This window comes from Monomorium pharaonis, chromosome 1 (genome assembly GCF_013373865.1).
Source record: "Monomorium pharaonis isolate MP-MQ-018 chromosome 1, ASM1337386v2, whole genome shotgun sequence".
Lineage (NCBI taxonomy): Eukaryota > Metazoa > Arthropoda > Insecta > Hymenoptera > Formicidae > Monomorium > Monomorium pharaonis.
In genome coordinates this window covers 9403428-9425289 of record NC_050467.1, presented here as the reverse complement: position 1 = coordinate 9425289, position 21862 = coordinate 9403428, and the positions used below count along the sequence as shown (strand labels likewise).

General features: G+C 40.9%; 2 protein-coding genes and 1 long non-coding RNA gene across 4 annotated transcripts; all 3 read right to left on the bottom strand.

Annotated features, from left to right (window-relative positions):
• Positions 1-3228: 3228 nt before the first annotated feature.
• On the bottom strand, positions 3229-4719 carry LOC118646432. The gene is made up of 2 exons (XR_004964009.1): positions 4451-4719; positions 3229-3862 (listed from the first exon to the last, which is right to left on the bottom strand). It is a non-coding gene; the product is annotated as an uncharacterized LOC118646432 (long non-coding RNA).
• A 5666-nt stretch (positions 4720-10385) lies between these two features.
• LOC118645159 lies at positions 10386-13785 on the bottom strand. 2 transcript variants are annotated; one of them, XM_036285709.1, is made up of 7 exons: positions 13162-13785; positions 12467-12667; positions 12171-12248; positions 11845-12045; positions 11386-11579; positions 11152-11311; positions 10386-11071 (listed from the first exon to the last, which is right to left on the bottom strand). In XM_036285709.1, the coding sequence occupies exons 1-7, from the start codon at positions 13376-13378 to the stop codon at positions 10953-10955; spliced, it is 1170 nt and encodes a 389-aa protein (XP_036141602.1). In that variant the 5' UTR covers positions 13379-13785; the 3' UTR covers positions 10386-10952. The 2 variants fall into 2 exon arrangements, with proteins under 2 accessions (XP_036141602.1, XP_036141604.1); XM_036285711.1 differs by lacking the exon at positions 11845-12045 and having other exon boundaries at positions 13162-13762.
• Positions 13786-17737: 3952 nt separating this feature from the next.
• On the bottom strand, positions 17738-19474 carry LOC118644958. Its single transcript, XM_036284941.1, has 2 exons — positions 18844-19474; positions 17738-17742 (listed from the first exon to the last, which is right to left on the bottom strand). The coding sequence occupies exons 1-2, from the start codon at positions 19472-19474 to the stop codon at positions 17738-17740; spliced, it is 636 nt and encodes a 211-aa protein (XP_036140834.1).
• Positions 19475-21862: the final 2388 nt, after the last annotated feature.

The following is a 21862-nucleotide window of genomic DNA, read 5'->3' as shown; positions in this document are numbered from 1 at the left end:
ATTAGATAACGTTATAATATCTTAAATGAGAAATCCATTTGATATTATTTAAAAATTATTATAAAGATGTTTTCAAAAATAACGGTTTGCCTACAATTACTGTGCACAAAAAATGCACAAAATCTAAATTTATCATGTACTAAACAAAAACAGAATAATAAAAACCATCTAATTAATCATTTGAACGCTTCAAACTATTAATGCTAAAAATAGATCGCAATTTCCATCAAATTATTAAGGCTATGGAAAGATAAATTTAACAATATGAAATTAATAAGTAAATAAATTAATGCTATTTATTTCTAATGTTTTGCAAAATTTAATTGCTTTTATAAAAAATAATATAATTGCGTCAGTTTATAACATATTGGTATTATATGTATAAGACAATAACAAGTACCCATATCGATAAGTCAAATTGGCGTAGCAGATAGAGTACAAGGTTCGTCATCCTAAGGTTCCGGGTTCAAACCTACCAGCGGTAAGTAAGAATAAAATAATTTAATTTAAATTTAATTAATCAATAAAAATTTGTCCTAAATTTAGTATGTTACTGTTGATAAAAATAATTTTTAAAAAATGAATTTTTATTTTACTTTTTTATCTTTAGTTGCAGTTTAAAAATATCCGATTTAAGAAATCTTTTAGATATCAGTTTTATGATATCTTTCTGTTCTCAAAAAACGGCGCATTGGTTAACATTCTGACATCATTATGTTATCTTTTAGAAGTCTTTTTATGTTATCATTTTCAGAAACAAGATATCTTTTAGAGATCTTTTTGACAACATATTGTTCACTGGGTAACCACGCCGATCATCTTTTTCTTGTCGGTCCAAGCACGAAATCTTTTACGTCTAATGAATGACGCAGATTGAGCAATAGCACTGATAACACACAGGATATATGCGCTTCCCGAACGTAGCCCTAGTCGTGACTTTTCCTCAACTTCTAGAAGTCGACTATTTAGAAGTCGACATTTAGTTGACTTTCTGTCAACTTATTCTAGAAGTCGACTATTTAGAAATCGACATTTAGTCGACTTCCTGTCAACTATGCTCTTAGGGTAGAGAAGAGTGAAAAATTTAAATAAATCTTTGAAGTTTGAAACTGCGATGCAAATTTGATGTGTGATCAGCAAGATAATTATTTAATTTGCAGCAAAAGAAAAAATATTTACTTAAAAAAAATTAAAAGGTAAAATAATTCGTATTTGTATAATAAGAATCATAGGACGAAAAAAGTTATTAAAATAGGTGTAAAACATTTTTATTTATTAAAAAAATAAAAGCTTTTACTACATTTGGGAAAATTATTAGGAACGATTGATAACTATTTTTACTTTGAAATTAAAAAAAAAGCCCAACGAAATAAAAATATTTTTTAACAAAAGTAATTTAAAAAAAAGTTTTAGTTATCTATTCTACCAAAAAAACAAAAAACAAAATAAAAAAATTATTATACAAAGTTGAAAACCTAACTATATAAATTCCATTTTTACAAAAAAACCTTTTATTGAAAATTTAATAATTACAGAAAGTTGAGAAAATTATTTAAAATAAAATCAAAGGAAAAATAGATTTAAAAAAATTATTTGCAAAAAAAAAAATAATGAGACAAACGTATTTTAATTCATAAAACAAAGATGTGTTTTTAAATTTATATTCATATTTTCAAGTTAAACTATTTTTGTGTTCAATTTTGCCATCTTTAATTTCAAAAAATAAAAAATAATGTTTTGTAAATACATTTTTTGTAATTAACTTGCCTAACAATCTTCTAAATTAGAACATTCCAGACAGCACACGGATATCCTAACGACATCCATAAGATGTCCTTAACGGATATTGAGGATATCCACAGGATATCCGTTTTACGTCCTTTGGACATTCTATGGACGTCCATAGGATATTGGTTTATGAAACTGGTGGACATGCTATATTCGTAAAATATGTCTGATAGACGTCTTATGGACGTTCTATGGACGTCCTATAGACGTAATAAAAAGCGGCATTCAATATTAAATTTTACATTAAATAAAAGGGTAAAAATATAATAAAATATATAAATATAAATATATATTTAACAAATTATATTATTCTTTCAATAGATTATACATTAAACAATTTTAATTAAATAAGTATCATACGTATAATATTAATTAAACAATCAGCTTAAAGTATTTTGTAATTATCACACATATATATATATAGTGTGTATCCATTGTTTAACGACTACCGTGGAACAAATATTCTTCCCAGATAGCCAAACCTGCCGAGAGCACGAACTGAAAAATTTTGACACATATTATGTTGGCAAAAGTTGGACAGCAAGCAATTACAGTTTGCCGTTTCAACTAACATTAACAGAAACACGACAAAAATCGAGTAGACTTTGCATCACAATGTACCCTCAAAAATGCAGCAAAAGTACAACAAAATTTAAAGACATTAACAAAACAAAAATCAGACATTGTGTGTTGACACAATATATCACTAAAAATTAAATAAAAAAACAGATATGTCATGATGTCACATTAAATTAATAAAATGTAGCTAGAAATTTGACATATTTGCTATCAGGCTGCGATACCAGAAACTTGGCGAAAATACAGCACGATGTATCACATGAAGTACTGACAGCAAAAATGCAGCAGAAATCGAGCAGAGCCTGCCGTCATGACATGACGGCGAAAACGCGGCAGGTATAGAACGCGAGTTTGCTACATCAGATGTGTGATGACTTCTGCACACAGGACGCGGCAAAGCGGCATCGCGGTGGCCAATCACCGTCTTGCTTTTCTGATAATACATATATGTATTTAATAAAAAAGCAAGACGGTGATTGGCCACCGCGATGCCGCTTTGCCGCGTCCTGTGTGCAGGAGCCATGAATCCTCTATAATAAATGATTTTAGTGAGTGGGCGGTAGTAAGGTTGATCGCCCGACGTGTCTCCCGTCGAATCCCACACTTCCCGGACCTGATCCTCCCAGAAGTCTTCTCAAAGATTTCTACCTTCATATAAAAAAAAGTTCAAATTGGACGGTTCTTGCATGTGATATCTTGGGTTTAATTAACTCTCTGCAGTCAGTCGAAAACGCCACATTTAAATTTAAGTATATAATCATAAAATATATAATTCGTAATGTATATGTAAATTAGATATCATCAAATTTATAAAATTATATAATGTAAATTAAATGTAATAATAATATTAATAAACATATGTACATTGCATACATTAATTATTTATTTTACTAATTAAAAATTATTAATAATACGTCATATCGTGTTAAATTTTTGCTATATTTTTCCGATTACTTGTGACGACAGCTTGGTGCTCGATTTCTGCTATGTTTTTGCCGTCACAACCGATAAAGCAGATCACGTTCTATATCTGCTGCGTTTTCGCCGGCATGTCATGACGGCAGGCTCTGCTCGATTTCTGTTGCATTTTTGCTGTCAGTACTTCATGTGACACATCGTGCTGTATCTTCGCCGCGTTTCTGGTGTCGCAGCGTGATAGCATTTCATGCTTCGTTTTTGCTGTCTTTCTGCGTTTAGAGTTTAATTTGTCAGATTGTGTTCGATATTTACTATGAATTTGCTGTCATGTTATGGTAGCAGATGATATTCGATTTTTGCTGTATTTCTATCAATATTTTCTGTTGATAATCTATGCTGTTAGAAACTAAGCTTAATGAGGAAGCAGCAGATTGAAATCTGCTGCGATATCATGCTCGAGTTTGTTGGCATATTGCCGGCAAGCTGCTAGCATTTTGCTTGCTGGGTTTATATTGCAGACAATAACTGCAGCATGCGAGTGATCTTGTCTAAACAACAAATGATTGTGACTCGTCAACTATAACAGAAATTAATTTTATGTTTATACACACACATACATACATAATATACATATATATATACATATATACATAGGCTACAGAGTAGACTGTATAAAATCTTATTGTGTGCCATTGGCTTTGCCTCTACTTGGTTGATCAATTCGCCAATATATTTCATCACAAACTCGCCTTTAACGAAAATGATGGTGCTCGGCCGACGCTCGCTTGCTCGTAGGCTCTGATTGTTCCCGTTGCTGCAATCTCTAATCTCGTTGCTGCTCTTTATCTAGACCTTCGTCATAATCCGCATACACTTCGTCGTCGTCTATTACTATCTGTAATTATACGTCTAGAATTCGTCGCTGCTACCGTGTACACGTAACCGTTCTGTTTACGTACGTAGGTCAGAGTCTACGAGCAAGCGACCGTCGGCCGAACACCATCATTTTCGTTAAGCATCATCATCATTCTTGTTAAAGGAGAATTTGTGGTGGAATATATTAGCGAATTGATCAATCAGGCAGAGGCAAAGCTAACGGCACACAATAAGATTCTTTGCTGCTCGATCGTAATTTATAATTTCTGAAAATTTTTAGGATTCTTACCTGACTGTGTAAAACATGCTGATAACCAACAAAAACCTAACCTACTACGACCATATTGATTTTAAACGGCCATATTGCTTTTTAGTTCACTTGTGCATGCAGATGGTGTTGGCGGAGCGAGTATATAAATAAGGATAGCATATGGACATACAAAGTGATCCATTTTAGGATATCCCTTCAATGTCCACAAATGTATATCCTATGGATATCCTCATAAGGTCCATGGACATCAGGACAAGAAATGGACATAGGCCGGTATTCATAGTCGGATCTTATATTTAAGATCATCTTAAGTACTGTCTTAAGATGCCATCAGCCAATCACAGAGTCGTATTAGCATCTTAAGACATTGCTTGAGACGATCTTGAAATAAGATTTGACTATGAATACCGGCCATAAAATGGATATCCATAGGATATCCTTAGAGATACTATAACAGATGGTCTGTTTTTTCTAGCTGCACTGTTGCACTGGTGTAATAAGTTAAAGTAAGGCCAGTATTCATAGTCGGATCTTATATTTAAGATCATCTTAAGTACTGTCTTAAGATGCCATCAACCAATCACAGAGCTGTATTAGCATCTTAAGACATTGCTTGAGACGATCTCAAAATAAAATTCGACTATGAATACCGGCCTAAGACAAGTATATTTTTTCTCATTTTAACTTATTGCAACAGTGCAACAGTGCAGCTAGAAAGAACAGACCAAGGCCGGTATTCATAGTCAAATCTTATTTCAAGATCGTCTCAAGCAATGTCTTAAGATGCTAATACGGCTCTGTGATTGGTTGATGGCATCTTAAAACAGTACTTAAGATGATCTTAAATATAAGACCCGACTATGAATACCGGCCCAAGAGATTCGCGGACGTGCCGTCTTGGGGTAAAACCGGATATCGGATATGACGTTTTTGATGGCGGTTTATTTTGATTGTAAATGCAAGAATACAATATACAGGGAGTCCCAGAGCATACTGGTCACTGTTCATAAAAAGGTAGATGGGATCGAGATGAACATAAAAGTTCAATATTGTTGTGGGTTTGATCTGCTAATAATCGAGATATAAATTTTTTTAATTATGCGAATGAGAGCGCGCCTTGCGCGCCGAAGGAAGGGTTCGAGCCGCTCGAGCCATAGCACGGCCTACTGTTTCAAGCATTGGCTGCCGGCGGCGGCGGGGGAAAGAAGGAGAAGCGTGGCGTCGTCGCCGTTCCCACGTCTCGCCGCACCGCGCCTAAGCTCGCGTCGATGGCTGCTACGCACACTCGCGATTACATGACGAGATTATAAATTATTAATAAAAATAGGACAAATTTAAATCGTAATAAACTTTTGTAAATAAGAAAGTCGAAAGAAAGAAAGCGATGGAAACGTATGGAACCTGCAAATAATATAATATTTGCCGCATCAAATTCTCTCATCGTTTTTTATGGAATATTAAATTAACGAAGATTTATCACGATTGATTCTTTATACATTCTCCTTTCGTAACCATCTTATTAGAAAATTACGAAATGCACGAAATACTATCCCTAATATGCACTCTTTGTAAAATAACACGATAGAAAAATATTCACGTTTGATCTAACGACTTCAGGATAAATTATTCGATGCAACTTCTACGGTAATTATAGGTAATTAGAGATCAATGTTATGTCAAGTATCGTTAATATGGTTAATTAGAAATAATTTTCTCTTGTATATGATAGAGAACTTCGAATTTCTTCTATCGTTAATACATTATAAGTCACTGAAAATCTGTCGTAATTAATAATGCAATTAAAGGTAGAAGAAACTGTAAGTTTTCTATGGTTATAAAAGAAAATCCTTCGTTGTGTTAACAATACATCCCAGGTAACAGACTGACGTCGTTTTGACGTCAGAATTTGGTCCTTTACTGACCACTTTTGACGTCATTAATTGACGTCTTTATGACGTGAAAATGACGGTCTAATGTCACAAAAACTTGACGTCACTGCACGACCATATTTTGACGTCATTCAATGACCATATTTCGACGTCATTCGATGACCGTATTTTGACGTCATTCGATGACCATATTTCGACGTCATTCGATGACCGTATTTTGACGTCATTCGATGACCATATTTCGACGTCATTCGATGACCGTATTTTGACGTCATTCGATGACCATATTTTGACGTCATTCGATGACGTCTTTTGTACAACAAATTTGACGTCTTTAAAACAGGAGTTAAAAAATAACACACATAATTGCTATATATTTAACAATTTTATTGCTATATATATATACATATATCACATATATCATACATACATATCATTTTATCACATTTCATTGTTAAAATATTTCTACTTACATTTTATTATATATTGTGTACTAGAGATACAAAATCGCGGTGACAGTGTTATTTTATCGTATTTATCGTATTTTATCGTATTTTTTAATTACACACAAAAAATATCTATAAAAAAATAGATACATATTCAACATATGTTTGACGCTTGTATAATTTTTAAATTTTCCCAGAGTATAATCGCGAATTTGTTACAAACATTAATCAAAAGTGTTATGTATTATTGGAAAACATACGTAATAATTAAAATTAATATGAGGGAGTACAATACATTTGCTGCTAATGAGATTAATAGGCCATATTTTTAAATCACTTAAATCTTTGAGAACATATATATTTAGTAATGCTGAATCGCATGGATATGAATATAACGACGAATAGTTAATAAATTGTTTTCCAATAAGAAAAACATGGCCTGTTGTTGTTTGTATGATATTGTGTATTTGTATTACTTTTGTATCGCCTTTCAAAATGCAATAACAATCAGATATGCTATAACGGTTAATATATAATGATACATCTGTAAAAATAATTTTTGTATATTGTTTGCATTCATAAAGATTACAATTAAGTAAGGGTCCATTTTTATGCTCTATGACTAGAGAATATTTATTTTTCTTAGAATCCAATAAATGTAATTTATTTGATTCTAAGAAAGAAAAATTAAATTCTTGCAGTCGGCAATGTATTTGCTGCAATGGTCTACTAGAAGATCTTATTAATTTTTTTAAACGGCCAAGATAATTTTCAAACGGGAAGGCCGAATAGTTGTCTAAAGGACCATATATCTCCACATCGTCACATACATGTGCCAAAAGATGAACATTGTATACAGCAAATTCTAAGCCATACAAATCATTTTTACCATGCTTAATAAAATTTAGTAGACAATTTCTAGCAAATGCGACTCCAAAATTATTTATATGTTTCTGCGATATTAATATGGAAATTGCAACATGCAATAATAGAAAATTTTCATAAATAGCTGTATCTAAAACATTTTTTAGAATTAACGGACCAACGTAAATCAAGAAAGTTCTAAACTCTGTCGCTTTCCAAAGCGCTAACTCATTTAGTGACCGAGGTTTTCTATTAAATTCTGATGGAAAAAATTTTTGCAAATTTACAAGACGTTGTGAGACCTCTTGCACTTTACTGTGACATAATTTAGTTTTTAGTGGCCCTCCAGTCCACATTGTTAATAATTTTCTTGTTACTCCTAGACAAATGTTATGCATATAGTCGGTAGGAAATTGTTTAACTAAGTCTATGGGCAAATCTAAAAGAGGAGATCGGCCAAGATGATGATCATCGTCTGTTTGTTGTCTAAATGAATCGTTTGTACGTTTTGAGGCCGTTTCATTCGGGAAAATAACTTTGTTTTTAAAATATTTTCCAACTTCAATGCATTTATCGCATGACGAGTAACCCGTGTGTGTTTTTGTACATTTTAAAAAAGCACGAGCAGGCGCATCACATATGAAACTATGAACTTCAATATTATATTTTTTTCCGTCAAAAATAAACCCATTTTTTAATAAATCATTTAATTCATTTATAAAATCCTTCAAGAAAAGATTCAAAGGTTTCGGCTTCGATGTACCACAAAAAATTGATACAACAAATGGAGCACTACGCCAATTTTTTATTTGCCCTAGAATGGGCCATAGTTGTAATTTATTACTTTTAAACAAAGGAATACCATCTACATTAAAAGAGATTTTTAATACCTCAATGGACTTTAAACAATTGTGGGTATATTTTTGTGATAATACATTTTTTAAAGCAAAGCCTAGACCTAAATAACAAAATTCCCCTGTATCTAATTTATTAACTATTGTAGAAGTTGGAGTTTGTAATAACGTTCGACAATCTAAAGGTAACTCAGGATGGTAGGGCGAAAGTATGTGCAAGAGTTCTGTTACAGCTACCTGTGAAATGTGTCTTGTGGTAGCCCATTTAACTAATTCATTTGCCAAGCAATTTTGATTAGTTAGCCTATCACTAACGTCTGTATTAGAATTATTAGAATGTTTGCTAACATCAGATATAGCATCTATAGTTGAATGATTGTCATACTGTACATCTAAACAGGCAGAAACATTTCCAATTTCTTCTTCATTATTACTTATATCAATGCTGGTATTTGCATTAGTATCTAAATAATTGCATGTTGCATTTTCTGTTTTATTTGATGTATTATTAGCGATATCACGAGAAATTGTATTAATAATACTAGCAGCAAATGTTTTGTGTACAGCTTCTTGTACTCTTCGGTATTGTTGGCGTCGACCAACGAACTCTTTACGTTTACGTGTACTTTTTAACATAATGATAAACTTTTTATCCAGGGTGTATACTTACATTGTGTAAAAAAATTCCCCGAAAATTCCAGGACGTTCCAGGTATTTTTTTTCAAAATTTCAGTTAAAATTGAAATATTTTAAGATGCAATTTTTAACTTATTTACTTTAGCGTATTATTTTTTATATAAATAAAAACATGTTTTAAATAGATTTTATACAGACATAAAAATAATTTTTAAGCAGATTTTAAATTAAAATATTTTACGTTTTTTATAAATATTTTATAAAAAACTTTATAAATATTTATAAAAAATTTTATATAGAACTTTGTAACTTTTAATACTGGCTAAATTTATAAAATGAAATATTTTATATATAACTTACATAAATATATTCTCTTTATATAAATACTTAATAATAAAGCTTATATAAATATTTTATATATAACTTATATAAATATAAGAATACTTATGTTTTTAATTGCTTCTAATTTCTAAAAGCCAACCATCATTGCCGACTAGACACACAATATTTCACTAGAATGTCATGAAGATTCAGTAGCGACACAAAAGCGATCATTTACAATACAAAAATAAAATGAAAGGAGAGGAGGCAGGATGGAGAAGGAAAGTAGGGAGAAGGAGGTGGAAGAAGATGGAAGAGGGAGAGGAGACAGGAATAGGGAGATAAAGGAGAAGGTCAGCGGAGGAGCTTCGACGTGGACAGAAGGAGGAGGGATGAAGAGGAACAGAGAAGGTGATGAAGAGAGCAGAGAGAGGAGAGAGGGCAGAGAAGAGAGAGGAGACCGAGGAAGAAATGAAGATTGGTGGGAGCTGGCGGAAGAGGAGGGGGAAGACGCGGAAGAGAGGGAGGAGTTTATAAGGGAGATAATGAGAAGGGAAATGGAAAGAGAGGGAGAGGGTAGGGGAGGGGGATGTGATAATTTTGGTCAAGATGAGGAGATTAATGGATAAAGAGGAAATGCTGGATAGAAGGTCGGAAATAAGGAGGTGGGATATAGGTATTGACGAAGATTTGACGTGGGAAGAGAGAAAGATGAGATGGAGAATGTTGGAGAAGGCAAGAGAGGAGAGGAGGCTAGGAAAAAAGGTAGTGGTTGGGAACAGGAATATGTGGATGGGAAGGAGTGGGAATGGGATGAGGAAAGGGGGAGGTGGAGGAAGGAGTTGGGGAACTGAGGAGAGAGGGAGAGCAAGGGGGAATGGGGGAGAACGTAAAGGGGGAACGGGAAGTAAGGATACAAAGCTGGATGTTTTCTATGTTTTAAGGACAGGTGAAGGAGGAATTGAGAGGATTGGAGAGGATAGAGAAGTCGGAGAGGAAGATGGGGATTAGGAAAACCACCAACGAAGGAGGTATGTGGAGCACAGAGGAACAGTGGCGAGAAGCAAAGCAAGGATGAGAGAGTCGGAAGAATGGCGATTAAAAGGAAGAGGAAGCAAAGGACAGGAGAGGTGGAAAGGAGAAAAGGAAGAGAAGAGACACAGAGGTGGACAGGGATAATGAGAGGGAGAGGGAAACAATAGTCTATCTATAAAAATAAAATGACCAAAGAAGCTATTTTTCTTAACTCCCTGAATCCTAACAAAATTCCCTGAGAATACCAAATTTTCCACGTTTTTCCCTGAAGTATACACCCTGTTATCAAAGTAACGTACAGATAAAAATTTATACGTACAGGATCAAAAATTTATCTTAACATTAATTATTCAAATAAACAAAAATATAATTAAAAATATGACATTAATAAAATAAGTATTTCATCCGAAGATAAAAAAACATAGGAACATATGAAAATTGTGGAACAAAGAAAAACAGTAAAAAGTTGTAACCTTTATCGACGGTTTTTCTTTAAGGCTTCCTTGATTCTATCAGGAGCGTGCTTCAACCAAATTTTAATTGCACTTTCTACATCCTTTTCTGTGCTTAAAGGTAATGTTTTTTGCACACCATCTATAAACAAAAACAACTTCCAATAATAAAAAATAATATATTATTAATACTTTCTAATTTTCAACAATAATCGAACTTACGGACTATTACATTCTTCAAATGCAACTTTTGAAAAGCTTCTTTGACATTTGTCCCTGTAAAGTTGAAAGTTGCAGCGAGTTCGTTACTGAGAACGAGTTTTAAAATTCTATTCGTTTTTGTAGAAATGCTATCACCTCCTAATGTTGTAAAGTATAATGACTAAAACAATAAAAAAAGAAACATACATAGAGCACATATATTTATAAATAAATACTGTTTAATTGAACTCATACCATAGCATTTTTATTCTGACGAGAATTTAAGTAGTCTTCTAAAACTTGCAGTTCCTCCCGTGTCTTTAATGGAAACTCCACCGCCAAATCGTCAGGGATAGATGGTATGCTACCTTCAGTGTTTTGTTGTCGCAATATACCCTTAAGTTCTTTAATTTCTTCTCTCACCTTTTTTACTTTAGCAAATATTTTTTCTAAAATACATAATACACATAAAAAAAATGTAAACAAAAATGTAGAAAAAATAGCAATAATATATAATAGCAATAATATATACAAAAAACTGTTTCTACTTTACAGATCCCAATGAATATTTAATTATTAAATATTTATTTATTATTGAATATTTATTTATTAAATATTTATTAAATAAATATTTAAAAAACATTTAAAAAATATTGTGTGTTCATTGGGACACTATATATCTATATTAATTATTTAATATAAAATTGTATATACCAGAGAAGCACAAATGCGCTCTACATGAAATACAGTCTTGATTAATAAGTGTTGAATTGGATGAATTTGATTGAGGAATGGTATTAGTGGAGACAGTGGTGCATGGCGTTTGTTTTGGGGAATTCAAAGCATCCACATTTTCTGTCCAACTATGTGTGGAAGTGGAAGAATTATCGGAACGTATGGCTTGTGATGAAAAGGCTAATGTAACAAAAAAAATGTTAACATCAGAGAGAGAGAGAGAGAGAGAGAGAGAGAGAGAGAGAGAGAGAGAGAGAGAGAGAGAAATAAACACTCAAAAATATGACACAAACATTTCTTTTTACCTGTTTTTGCCAAAGGACTTAATATCATTGATTCTGATGTTAGATCCTGATGACAAGATTCATCTTGTTGCTCGTGTACTAAAAGATTATTAATAACTATAATATTTTGCACAAAAACACTCAATACATAACTCTATTTATATAATTAGTTATTTAATTATGTATTTTTTCCAATGTAAAAAAATTAAAAAATTAAAAATATAAAAGAAATAATTTCTCTTATAAAATAATTGAAAAGTACAGTTAACCGAAATACTTGATTTGACATAAGATATATAAATAAAATTTATTATTACCAAATCTTGATATTTTTGGTGGTCGACGAAAGGAACTTTCATTTTCATTGACTTCCTCTTCACTGCTTGAAGATACTACATATTTTAAATTTGGTTTTCTATTTCTTTTTTTCACGTTGTCATTATTATCTGATGCAGAAGACTGTATATCTGAGACTTCTTCGAATTTTTTTATTTTTGTTAATGCTTTATCCAAGTCATCTATAATTAAGAAAAAAAAGACATGTTACAGGCTAATTATAATAATTAACATTATCTAATCTAATCCACTCTTATGAAAATAAAGCTTAAAAGCAAGGAACACTTCTTGAAGCGTAAACTGAAACATCAGGGCGCAATAACTAGAGGCGTGAACAAAGAGTAAGTGAGATTCCGTTAACGTTCCATCGATTCCTCTCTGGTTTTAATTCTTTACACTTTTCTTATAGCTCTCTGAAAGTTATGTAAAGCGTATACGAATTTTTCTTATCCTTCCGCTTGCTTTACACTTTAATGTTTCAATTTACGTTTATCAGATATTTCAGGAAGTGTTTGATTTTCGCCAGAGCAAATCTAATCTAACCTAAATAATTAACTTTGTGTACAATAAATTACATAAGCTGTAACAATTATTTTACAACTCATACTTAATTAAAGTATTTAACTGACAAATATATTTAACAATAAGTAATACTAAATAAATATAATGTACATACCACAAGTAAAAAATGTTCGTTTTAATTCGTATATGGTCCACGTTTCTTTGGGTTCTTCTCCGATGGAAAGAGCTTTCCTGAATTGCGCACTTGTTTTGTATGGCGGCCACCAAATCTCTTTCTTTAGAGGTGTTAACCATGCTTGATGAATTACGGCTATTTCTCCTGGTTCTTCCTTATTATCACCGTTCATAAATTCGATGCCAAGAAAAGCCATATTGAAACAATTAATATTGGTAGAGCTTCCGCAATATTACAGTGGATCTCCGTAAATTCAAAGGGATCGTCGGGACAATGGCGCGACGAGGAAACGACGTCGACGTCGGCGTAGACGCGAGAAGACCGCCGAGATCGGCCGAAAGAGAATATGGTTTGGACGTGCGAAAGAGGCGAAAGAGGCGAGAGACGAGAACCGACGCCGTATACGCGTATTTACGGCGGACGCATATATTGTAACGAGGATGGAATTGTGAGGAAAGGGTGGCTGAATTGCCGGTTTATCCGGGACACGCAAGACGCAACAGGCACACAACAACGAGCACGCACACAACAACGAGCATGCACACACAAGAACTGCTACTCCGACACGCTTGTCACTCGCTTAGCAGCGCCGATCGCGCACGCGCATGGCGCGCTTCGCAACGCGTCAGCCAATCACAGGCACATCACGCTGATGGTGCACTCGCGCCAAAACGAGCGAGAAAAACAATACAACGCGATCTTACAATAATTGTTAGCGTTGCCGTTTCAATGTTTTACAGCAAGCGGCCAGCCATGAAGGAGATTCTCCTTCTCTCTCAAGATGTTTTTTGTTCGCTGGTCATAGCAAACTGTTTTACATTTGCTCACGCTAATATTAGACGTCGTTTGTCACAGCATGTCTAAAATATGACGTCAAAACGACGTGACATAATGACATCAATATAACGTCATTTAAATGACTTGTTTATGACGGTCATTCTTTGGTCAATTGACGTCATTCGTCACAGCATGTCTAAAATATGACGTCAAAACGACGTGACATAATGACATCAATATAACGTCATTTAAATGACTTGTTTATGACGGTCATTCTTTGGTCAATTGACGTCGTTCGTCACAGCATGTCTAAAATATGACGTCAAAACGACGTGACATAATGACATCAATATAACGTCATTTAAATGACTTGTTTATGACGGTCATTTTTTGGTCACTTGGCGTCGTTCGTCACAGCATGTCTAAAATATGACGTCAAAACGACGTGACATAATGACATCAATATAACGTCATTTAAATGACTTGTTTATGACGGTCATTCTTTGGTCAATTGACGTCGTTCGTCACAGCATGTCTAAAATATGACGTCAAAACGACGTGACATAATGACATCAATATAACGTCATTTAAATGACTTGTTTATGACGGTCATTCTTTGGTCAATTGACGTCATTCGTCACAGCATGTCTAAAATATGACGTCAAAACGACGTCAGTCTGTTACCTGGGATGATATTGAACATTAATTTTTAAGCATAATTATCGTAGCATCGCGCCTAAGCTATCATGAAATCGTTACATCAAGAGGATTTTACTTTTCTGTGTTATTACAAAGAGTGTAACATACTATGGATAAGTATTTCGCGCATTTTAGTATTACACCTTTCTCTCCCTCTCTCTTTTACTCTCTCTCTCTCTCTCTCTCTCTCTCTCTCTCTCTCTCTCTCACTCTCTCTCTCTCTCTCTCTCTCTCCCTTTTTCCCTCTCAAGCACTACGTAGTACACAAATACAATAAATATTACCATGTTTAACAACATCTTTAGTTTGTACTATTCTACTTTCATTATGTGTAATTTGAATAAAATTTTAACAATTATCATTTCTTTATATCTTTAGTGTTACACACGATCGAAAAAAAAATTATCAAAAATTATCACTAAAACTGCGATAAATAATCAGCACTGTTCGCGCGTGCGTAGAGTAAACGCGATCGCACGGGGAGAATTGCCGGGATCCGTCCCGATAGAGACGCGAAGTGAGTGGGCAGGAATGCGGGAGGTTCACGGGAGGTGATAGGAATAAGGAGAAAGCGTAAATATCACTTACACTGAATTATTTATTCAAAAACGAACGCTCGAAGCGAGGGGCGAACCGTATCTTTTACACTGTGTCGGATATCTTGATACGCCCTGATATTGCGCTGCCTAATCGACGCGGAAATCTTGCAGAGCCACGAGATCGAGGCCCTCGCGAATTCGGAAATCTTGCGCGCGATCCGACGGAGATCTTGTGCGCGAGGCAGAGGACGTTCGCGTGAAAGATACGGTCACCTGCGCACGGACGTAATACACTCACAACATTCACGCGGATATGAAAATTAAGAATTGCTTGGCCGGAGCGGATTAATTAATAATTCACTCGCACTATCACGGCGCGAATGATAGGGAAAAGCGGAAGTGAATCCCCGCAGCTAGGATCGGCGGAAGACGGGAGAGATCTGCTGGACGATCTGATTTCGGTGCCGGGCTGCGAGAGACTGAAGAATTATGCATCGTAAAACAATTACGATCGGAGGCGAGAAAAGGGGCGGTAGGGAACCGATATCGAGACTTATTTGGGCATGGATTTGGACGTGCCCTTTTTTGGGCTTGTTTATTTGCATAGTTACCAAGATGCATAGTTACTGGCGATGCGAGCAAGCGAAAATCGCGCGCGTGAGGAGCTAGTGACAGCGCCGCGCGACTCGGTGCATCGAAGAAATGAACTACACGGAGCTCGATAGCTGTCAGGAGCTCTCACTACGCGCGGACAAAACAGAGCCAATAAAAGGAAATGTTAGAACTCTAAAATGATTGTTATAGTCTCGAACAAGCACGATACTTTCTTTCTGAGTGTCGTATCGTGTTTAATGTTAAAAATGTTAAAAAATAGTAATCTTGTTAAAAAAATTTTATGACATTTAATGAAACTCTAATAATATTGATTGGAACTGTTGTTGAAAATGACGTTTATCGTGTTTCTGTAAATACTTTAGAGGGAAAGATATTCCTGCTAAATTACAAAGTATAAAAATACAAAGTTCAATTTTACATACGAATCAAGAGTAAATAAAAAATTCAATAATGAATAAAAGAATTTCAGAGTTTCTTCTACCTTTAATTGCATTATTAATTACGACAGATTTTCAGTGACTTATAATGTATTAACGATAGAAGAAATTCGAAGTTCTCTATCATATACAAGAGAAAATTATTTCTAGTTAACCATAATTACCTAAGTACTTATAATTACCGTAGAAGTTGCATCGAATAATTTATCCTGAAGTCGTTAGATCAAACGTGAATATTTTTCTATCGTGTTATTTTACAAAGAGTGCATATTAGGGATAGTATTTCGTGCATTTCGTAATTTTCTAATAAGATGGTTACGAAAGGAGAATGTATAAAGAATCAATCGTGATAAATCTTCGTTAATTTAATATTCCATAAAAAACGATGAGAGAATTTAATGCGGCAAATATTATATTATTTGCAGGTTCCATACGTTTCCATCGCTTTCTCTCTTTCGACTTTCTTATTTACAAAAGTTTATTACGATTTAAATTTGTCCTATTTTTATTAATAATTTATAATCTCGTCATGTAATCGCGAGTGTGCGTAGCAGCCATCGACGCGAGCTTAGGCGCGGTGCGGCGAGACGTGGGAACGGCGACGACGCCACGCTTCTCCTTCTTTCCCCCGCCGCCGCCGGCAGCCAATGCTTGAAACAGTAGGCCGTGCTATGGCTCGAACGGCTCGAACCCTTCTTTTGGCGCGCAAGGCGCGCTCTCATTCGCATAATTAAAAAAATTTATATCTCGATTATTAGCAGACCAAACCCACAACAATATTGAACTTTTATCTTCATCTCGATCCCATCTACCTTTTTATGAACAGTGACCAGTATGCTCTGGGACTCCCTGTATACATATATTTTTTTATTTGTAGTTATTGATATTTAATCGTGAACAAAATGAATATTAAAACACAATATATTAAAAAAAAAGGTTTACATACATATTTTATTAATTTTATTAATTTTCCTATGTAAGGTTAAGTAATATAAATTGATTATTAAGAAATTATATATTATTATATATAAATACATATTATGTTTATATACACATTATGTATTATAAATATAATTTAAGCATTGTATTTAGACGCGTAGAAAAATATGTGCAACCTTAGGTTTCTCTGATTTTATATTCTATTTGGTAGACACGTAGACACTCTGTTTTCTTTTGACAGGTGACAGGTTAGATCGGTTAGACTTTCTCTGTCAGTTATATCTATTTTTCTCTCTCATACTTCCGGTTATACCCCAAGCGACGGGAGTCAATCAGAAATCATTAACGCATCCGCGAATCTCTGTTATAGTATCTCTAGGATATCCTATGCTGTCTGGGACTATTTTATTTTTGCTAAAATAAAAAAATATATATTTAATATATTTCGAATAATTTATTGTTAAATGTTTAATAACAAGTTTTTTATAAAAACATATAATATTTGAGATAAACGTTCTTACTGTTTTGCAAAAAAATAAGAATAGTTATCTATTCTGCCAAAAAACATAAACAATAAAAAAACAAATTATACAAAGTAGAAAACCTTTTTTTTTTGACGGAGTGGAAATCCTCATAAATCCCCGGGCCTCCGGGAATAGCCCGGGGTATGTCGGACTCCCGCCCCCTCGGGTGCGAATCGGACCCTTGCAGTCTCGCACCCTCGGAGTGCAACGGGCGGACCTACCGACTAAAACCACTCCGGATGGCCGCCTGGGCGTTTCGTCGGGCTCCCCGGGAACCGCTGTAGCATTACTTCCGGGGAGCCCGCGCCCCATGGGTCCTACGGGACCCTTCGTCCCACGGAGGGACGGGAGAGGGACAGAACCCCTCCCGCCCCTCCCCGACCCGAGGGGGGGCCATCTACCCCCCGGAGGTCTACCTCTCGTCGGGGGAGGTCGGCCGAGCGGGGATCCCGGTCCCCGCCCCGAGCTTGTCGCGAAGGCCGCCTCCCCCGGTCGCGCACCCCTCCCTCCGCCCCCTAAAGGTGGGGGGAGTTCAGAGGGAGAGGCGCGCGACTACAGGCCTCTCGCCCGTGTCCCAGCACCACCGGGACCGGGCGGAGGGAGGCGGATGGACAGGCGGGCGGCGCCAGGCGCCGCGCCCGCCCCCCCATCCGCCTACACACCCCGGCCAGCGCCGACCACAACGACGCGGGCCAGGGGAGGGCGGGGGGGCGCCGCCGCCGTCGACGCGACCGGCACGGCGCCACCCAGCTCACTCCATCACTCGACGCCGCCGCTCCCAACCCCGAGCGGCGGGTCCCTGGCAGGGGGGGGTAGGGGGGAGGAAGGCGCCAGACGCCCACGCCCCCCCCCCCCACCGATCATCCCACGTCCGGGCCCCCGATCGCGCGAGCGAGGGCCCCGCCCCAACCATCCAACAGGGGGCGGGGGGGGGGGCAGCAAACGAGGGGGAGACCGGACGCTAGTCGCGCCCGGCAGCCCCCCCCCCGCAGCCCCCCCGTGTCGTCCATCTCCCCTCCGGGTGATCCCCGCATCCCTGAGATACGCCGGAACCCCCCGGAGGTAACGGCGACGGCGGCGGTCCTCGCCGCCGCCCCGCCTGCCCGCGGAGGGCGAGGAGGGCGGACTCACCTCCCCCCTCCTGTCCCCTCTCGTCCGCCTTCCTCCGCTCCATGATCACGGAGCAGAAGGAGGCGAACGCCCTCCAATTTTCCCGGGAGGCGGTCGCCGCCCTCGCGACCGCCCCCAGGGAGAGGTCCGACGGGCGAATGGCTTCCACCATCGCCCGTCTCACCCCGTCGTGCGCGGGACACGCCGACAGGGCGTGCTGCGCCGAGTCGGCCGCGTCCCCGCACTGGTGGCAGCCGGTGCCGCCCTCCCTGCCTATGCGGCACAGGTAGTCCCCGAAGCACCCGTGCTCGGAGACCACCTGCGCCACGTGGAAGGTGACCCTCTCCCTCGCGACGTCGACCCACTGGTCCAACAGCGGGCCGACCGCCCCGACCGTCTTCCGGCCGTAGCGGAGGTCCCCCGCCAGGAGCCGGCGCTTCCACCGCGCCATCATCTCCCGGCGGGCGGCCCCCTTCGCCTCACCGACGGCCCTCGCGGTCACCTCCCTTCCCTCGCGCAGCCTCGCCGCCATGAGGGCCCAGTACGCGTCGGCCCTAGCCCGCGCGACCAGGTCCCAGGGCGGGACACACGCGAGGACGGCACCCGCCGCCACCGCCACCGTGCGATACGATCTGGACAGACGAACGGCCATCCTGCGCTCGACCGAGCGCAGGGGGGCCATCGCCCGGTCCAGGTCGACACCCCTCCCCTCCCGGGCCCAGATTGGCGCTCCGTAGAGCGCCATGGAGAAGACCACCGACGCGTACAGCCGCCGGGTCCCCCCCTGAGCCCCCCACGTTGGGCAGGAGCCGCGACAGCGCCGCCGCAGCCCCCCCCCACCCCCAAGCGAAGCGCGAGGCGGGCAAAGTGCTTGCGGTACCGCCCGCGGTCGTCCAGCACCAGGCCCAGGTACCGGATGGAGCGGCCTATCTCCACGCGGCCACCCCCCACCCGGACAAACCCGGGCCCCGTCATCCCCGAGCCGAAGGCCATCGCCTCGGTCTTGTCGACCGAGACGCGAAGGCCTAGGGCCCCGATGCGTCCGACCACGGCGGCAACCGCATCGCCCGCCCGCGCCTCCGCCACCCATCTCTCCTCCCCGGTCGCCAGGACCAGTGTGTCGTCCGCGTAACACACGACCCGGCAACCGGGGGGCAGGGGGACCCTGAGAACACTGTCGAACGCGAGGATCCACAGGAGCGGCCCCAACACCGACCCCTGCGGAACCCCGCGCGTCACCGGGACCCGGCGAACCGGCTCGCCGGGCCCCGCCCCAACCAACAGCCACCTATTGGAGAGGTAACTCCGCACCACCCTACGGTGGTACGGAGGCACCCCCCCCCTCCTCAGTGCCCCCCTGATGTGGCACCAGGGGAGAGAGTTGAAAGCGTTTTTGATGTCTAGGGACACCGCGATCACCCCCCCCCCCCTCCTCCATGCCACGGGCCACCATCGACTCCACCTCCCCGATGGCGTCGATGGTGGACTTCCCCCGTCTGAAGCCGAACTGGGACTCGTGCAGTCCACGAGTCCCGTCGGCTTCCAGACACCGCGTGATCCGCGAGGCCAATACCCTCTCGAGCACCTTCCCGAGCTCGCCCAACAGGCAGATCGGGCGGTAGCCCGAGAGGTCTCCGGGCGGTCTGCCCTCCTTTGGCAGGAGCACGAGGCGCGCCTCCTTCCACACCTCGGGGAAGACCCCCTCCTCCAGGCATGCGTCGTACGCCCGGCGGAGGGGGCCCCCCAGCAGGCCGCCCGAACAGGCGATCACCCGCCCGGGGATGCCCTCCGGCCCGGGGGCCTTCACCCCCCCCGCCCCGGAGCCGCCTGATGGCCTCGCGGATCTCGCTCGCGGAGACCCTCCACCCCTCGCCGTCCGGGGGGGCCCCCGTCGGCCCAGCCCCAGACGGCGACGGCCCGGCCTCCGCCGGGTCCGACGGGAAGAGAGTCTCCACGATCTCCCTCATTGGGTCCCCTCCTCCCCCGCCCCGCGGGGGAGGAGGGACTTCGCCCCCCCCGCACCATCTTACCCATGACGATCCGGTAGGGTTTCCCCCACGGATCGTCGTCGATGGTGCGGAGGAGCTCCCCCCAGGCCCTACTCTTGGCCGCGCCTATTGCGCGGCCGAGGAGCCTCCTTGCGGCCCTGTACCCATCCCAGGCCTCCTCGACGGAGGAGCCCGGGCGACGGGGAGAAACCTCTCCTCCTTTTGGCTCTCGTCCAGCTCCTTCTGGCCCGGACTGCATCCCTCCGCAGTCCGGCCAGCTCGTCGGACCACCAGTACACCGACCGCCGGAGCTGTCGCCCCACCCTGGGCATGGCGAAGTCGCACGCCCGGGTGAGGAGACCCGTCAAGGCGCGCGCCTCGGGGGGAGGACCGCCGACACCCGACCACACCCCGGCCTCGAGGAAGCCGTGGAGCCGGTCCTCGTCCAGCTTTCCCACGGCCCACCTCTTAAACGGTCCGGGCGCGTTCCGGCGCCGGTCCGTCCGTCCCCCGGGGGCACCCCCACTGCCCACCGTCATATCCATCTCGATATACCGGTGGTCCGACAGCGTTTCGACGTCGTCCACGACGCGCCAGTCCCTAATCCAGGGACGCGCGGAGGGGGAAGCCCACGTAAGATCCACGATAGACTCCCCCCTCCACGCCACGCACGTCGGGACTCCGCCGTCGTTGAGCAGGACAAGGCCAAGCTCCGCCGCCCAGTGCTCGACGACCTCCCCTCTGACATCGGTGCGCGGGGAACCCCAAGACGCGGCTTTCGCGTTGAAGTCCCCCGCCACCAGGGTCGGCCGTCCCAGGGAGTCTCGAATACGAGCCCCCAGCTTGTCCAGCTGTTGCTGGACCCGCCGAAGAGAGAGGGAGGTACACCGCCACGATGTTTACCTCCCTCCCCCGGGCCCACACGTAGGAGGCCCCCTGCCCCCCATCGCGAACGCGACAGCGGCACCGCGCGGCCAAGTAATCGCCACGGTGCCGCCGTCGTTGCGGAGCCAGACGGGGTCCCCCGTCGGGACCCGGTGCGGCTCCGCGAC

What these genes read in the sequence shown, in the direction of transcription:
- LOC118645159 (XM_036285709.1), bottom strand. Translation starts at nt 13,378, where the DNA reads ATGGCTTTTCTTGGCATCGAATTTATGAACGGTGATAATAAGGAAGAA. An exon ending in ACGAACATTTTTTACTTGTG is followed by an intron (nt 12,668 to 13,161) that starts GTATGTACATTA and finishes TCTTAATTATAG; the next exon opens with ATGACTTGGATAAAGCATTA. An exon ending in GTCAGAATAAAAATGCTATG is followed by an intron (nt 11,312 to 11,385) that starts GTATGAGTTCAA and finishes TTATTGTTTTAG; the next exon opens with TCATTATACTTTACAACATT.
- LOC118644958 (XM_036284941.1), bottom strand. Translation starts at nt 19,474, where the DNA reads ATGGCCGTTCGTCTGTCCAGATCGTATCGCACGGTGGCGGTGGCGGCG.